The sequence below is a fragment of the Condylura cristata genome, unplaced genomic scaffold (assembly GCF_000260355.1).
Source record: "Condylura cristata isolate star-nosed mole 26May11 unplaced genomic scaffold, ConCri1.0 scaffold00032, whole genome shotgun sequence".
NCBI lineage: Eukaryota > Metazoa > Chordata > Mammalia > Eulipotyphla > Talpidae > Condylura > Condylura cristata.
In genome coordinates, this window is record NW_004567133.1 from 9,703,503 (window position 1) to 9,707,178 (window position 3,676).

At 35.4% G+C, this 3,676-nt stretch overlaps 1 protein-coding gene across 1 annotated transcript in view; it reads right to left on the bottom strand.

Annotated features, from left to right (window-relative positions):
• The window catches only part of LOC101637408 (ATP-binding cassette sub-family A member 3-like), a 52,574-nt gene that overhangs the window by 3,773 nt on the left and 45,125 nt on the right, over window positions 1–3,676 (bottom strand). Inside the window, exons 23-25 of the mRNA XM_012731648.1 lie at window positions 2,581–2,759; window positions 628–753; window positions 238–432 (exon numbers count right to left, since the gene is read on the bottom strand). Of these exons, the coding sequence (XP_012587102.1) occupies window positions 238–432; window positions 628–753; window positions 2,581–2,759 (500 nt within the window). The remainder of the gene's footprint in view (window positions 1–237; window positions 433–627; window positions 754–2,580; window positions 2,760–3,676) is intronic.

Genomic DNA, 3,676 nt, shown 5'->3' on the forward strand with positions numbered 1-3,676 from the left:
AAACCAAAACCAATAGGAACTACACCTGAAAAAGAAATCAAAACATTGTATGGAAACGAACAATGATGTATATTTGTATACATAACAAAAAGAACTAAACCCAAAATCCACTGAGCAAGTGAATAGTATCAATATCAATGACTCCCATGATTTATATATGTGATCTCCCACTTCTTGTTCTCACCTTCACCCCAAGTCATTATGCTGTTTACATCTCAGCCTGTGGTAGGGTCCTACCTTTAGGACATTCCTAGTGATGCTATAGTTGTCTATGAACACACTGCCAGAAGTAGCAGTCTCCTCTCCAGTCAGAATTTGGAAGGTAGAAGTTTTTCCAGCTCCATTTAATCCAAGCAACCCAAAACACTCCTGCCTTTCAATTGCAAGTGAAATATTTCTCACAGCCAAAACTGGTGGCCATGTAAAAAATATCTTAAAATACAGAAAACAAAACACAATGAATAATAGTTAAATGTCAAATATAAACATGTCATTCCCCCATGGACCTCAGTTTCACTAGAACTCTTTCATTGTGAGAAATCACACAGATTCCAACAACTAGTAAGTTCTTGACATTAACAGTTTTTTTTTTAAGCTAGGAATCAATTGGACATTAAATAATTTTACCTTGATGAGTTCCTTAATAAGCACAGTGGCATTCAACATCTTCAGAGGTTGTGACAGTACTCTTTTTCTTTCATTTTCTACATCTTCATCTTTAGATTCTCCAGATAGTTCTGTGGCTACGCTATCCTATATTTTCAAGATAAGAATGGTAGAGATAGGTACCTGGCCCACACCAGCTGACTTCAGGAAGATTAAACTGCAGTTAATCTCAAAGATGTCAAAAGATATGAGTCATTATCAACAGACTTCCTGCATATCACCTGAGCTTTCATCCCCCACTTCCAAAGTCTAAAACTAGTATTCTCAGTCATGAGCAAGGCAGGATGTCCTTCAAGATGGATACATCACTAAAACTGCAAGCACAACAGAAACTAGTTACAACTAAGTGTTGTTTGTTAATAATAATGCATATTCTGGAAGAGCTCAACAGCACTCAAAGTAGGAAAAGATTAATTCTCCTGGGAGGAATAGGGAAATTCAGAGATAGCTTCATATAAACATAAAGCCTGCGCTTACTTTCTAAAAATAATTTGATGAGGGTATAGGATATCAAAGAGAGAAGTGGGCATGGCATAATGGAAAGAGTTTTATAAGACTTGTACATATTCTTTTTCAATTTTCAACTTTCTATCTTGAAAAAATTTTGATTTAGAGGTGAGTGTACAAATGTGTTTTTTCTATGTTTCCTTCTATTTATTTTGTGGTTTCAGGTCTTACATCCAAATCTTTTATCCATTTTCTATTGATTTTTCATGTATGGTGTGAGATAATTGTCTCATTTCATTCTTTTACATGCACCATTTATTGAAGATGATTTCCTTGTTGCTGAGTATGCACTTTGTTTCTTTGTTATATATTAGTTGTCCATATTCCTTTGGCCTGTGCATCTGTTTTTTGTTCCAATACTATGCTGTTTTAATCATTAGGCTTTACAGCATAGTTTGAAGAACAGAACTGTGAGACCTCCATTTTTCCTTTTTTTAGTCAGGAGAACATTGGCCATCTGAGGTTTGTGTCAATAATTTTGATGGTTTAAGTGAGATTGACACCTCATTTGAAAAGTAGAAAATGAGAGAAGTGGAGAATATTTTCATATTCTAATATCATGTAACTTGAGACTATTATTACAAGCTTTACCCCAAAGAAAATGCCAAGACCAAGTAATTTTGTCAATCATTTCCCTCATAGCACAGCACTAAGAAGCTAAAGCCACTTCAGCATGAGTTCAATACCTGCCCCGAAGGTGACCATATGACATGGCAGACCTCTCCTGACCCACTCACTGCTCCCCTCAGCAGTGTGCTTCATTGATCTGCCTGTTCTGCTCCCCATTCTGTCTCTGGTGAAGCCTCTCACCACCCCTGCACCTCTGGCCTGTACCCCAGTTCTGTATGCATAAATAAATATTTAAAAAAATAAATGGTTCTCCAAGTGCGCAGCAAAGTCAGAAGCACTAGAAAATGTGTTGTATATGCAAATTTTCAGGCCCTTCCAAGATCCATTAAATTAAAAACTCATAGGACAGAGGCCAACATTTGTAGTTTAAGATATCCTGAAAGTGATTCTGATAATTACTAACACTTAAGAACAGCTGTTGGAAAGCCCATAAGACTTTCTAACAGTTCTGGGGGCCAGCAGAAATCAGTATCATCTGAACAGTTGTCAGAACAATTCAGGGAGCAAATTAGGGTGAAGGGAAGTTCATCCCCAGACAGCGGATGTTTAGGCAAAAAATCTATTACAATCAGACTACAAAAATATCATGTTCCACTGGATAGAAACCATAATATTTAGAAACCAAAGAGTTAAAATTATGGCTGAAGATATATCCATATAAGTCACAGTTGACATGGATTGATTTACATTTCAATATGCAACAATGGAGTTCAGGTATGGGTAGAGATACACATTTAGTCTTACAGATGTATCCAAGATTCATACCTGGTCACTCACCTTTTTTAATATTTTGTAGACACCAAAGAAAATGTTCTGAAACACAAAGGTGGGTATTATCCATGAAGCTGTCTCCAGATAGAAAATCAATAAAAGGAAAATAAGTCCTGAGAGAGCCATTGCAAGTAAGTATCTTCCAATTGTATCTTCTTCCAGAGTATATATATTACGCTCAATATCTGATAATCACAACAAAGAAAAAGCTATAGGGTTATTAAAAAAGTTAACCTAGTGAGCAAACTCAAAGAAGTCAACAAATAGGAAGAATAAAATTGAATGTTATATATAAACATAAAATGAATATATTTAATGATGTTTAACAACTTCAGAGGTCATGCAAAATATCTTCAGAAATCCTTTCAGAAAAGCAGAAGCTTTTGTTCTAGGATTTTCGTTGGCGAGAGCCATGCTATCCATGTTGTGTGACAAGATCCTGATGTGGGGGGAAAATCCTGAAAAGTCAGGATATTCCACAGCTGGCTCCTGCTGGATTCTTTTTGTTTGTTTATTATTGTTTGTTCATTTCCAAGAAGTATGATTTGTTTTTGGCCATTCCCAAGAAGCATAGCAATTGTCCAAATATACATTCACTATAAAATCAATAATTACTTGATTGGATTGATTGGTTAAAAAAATAGTATTGTACACAGAACAGCACAATATGTTATAAAATAATAATATTCCTCTGCTTAAGTAGGCTGGCACAAATCTAGGTCCCATGATAATGAGACATTTCACGGTCCAAGTTTTCTGGGATCCAAAGGCTGTAATCATTTCCTGCCCAGTCCCCAATAAAAGCTCTATAGTTTTAAGTAACATAGTTTCATGTTAAGTAATAGTTATAAATAATAAGTTTTCCTACTCTTTCCTTTAACTTTCACCCCGACCTCTTTTCACATAGAAAGGTTTTATAGATAAGATTAATAGGATAATAATCAATGACCATAAAGAAACTTTCCCTTAATTCTTATGTTAGATATAGAGTAGGTAAACAAAACAATTACAGGAATAGTGATTAATAGAAGCTCCTTTTTAAGGGCAGAAAAATGTCAGTGCGCTTGGAGTTGGTGTTTTTCTGACTCCTAGTTCCTTAACA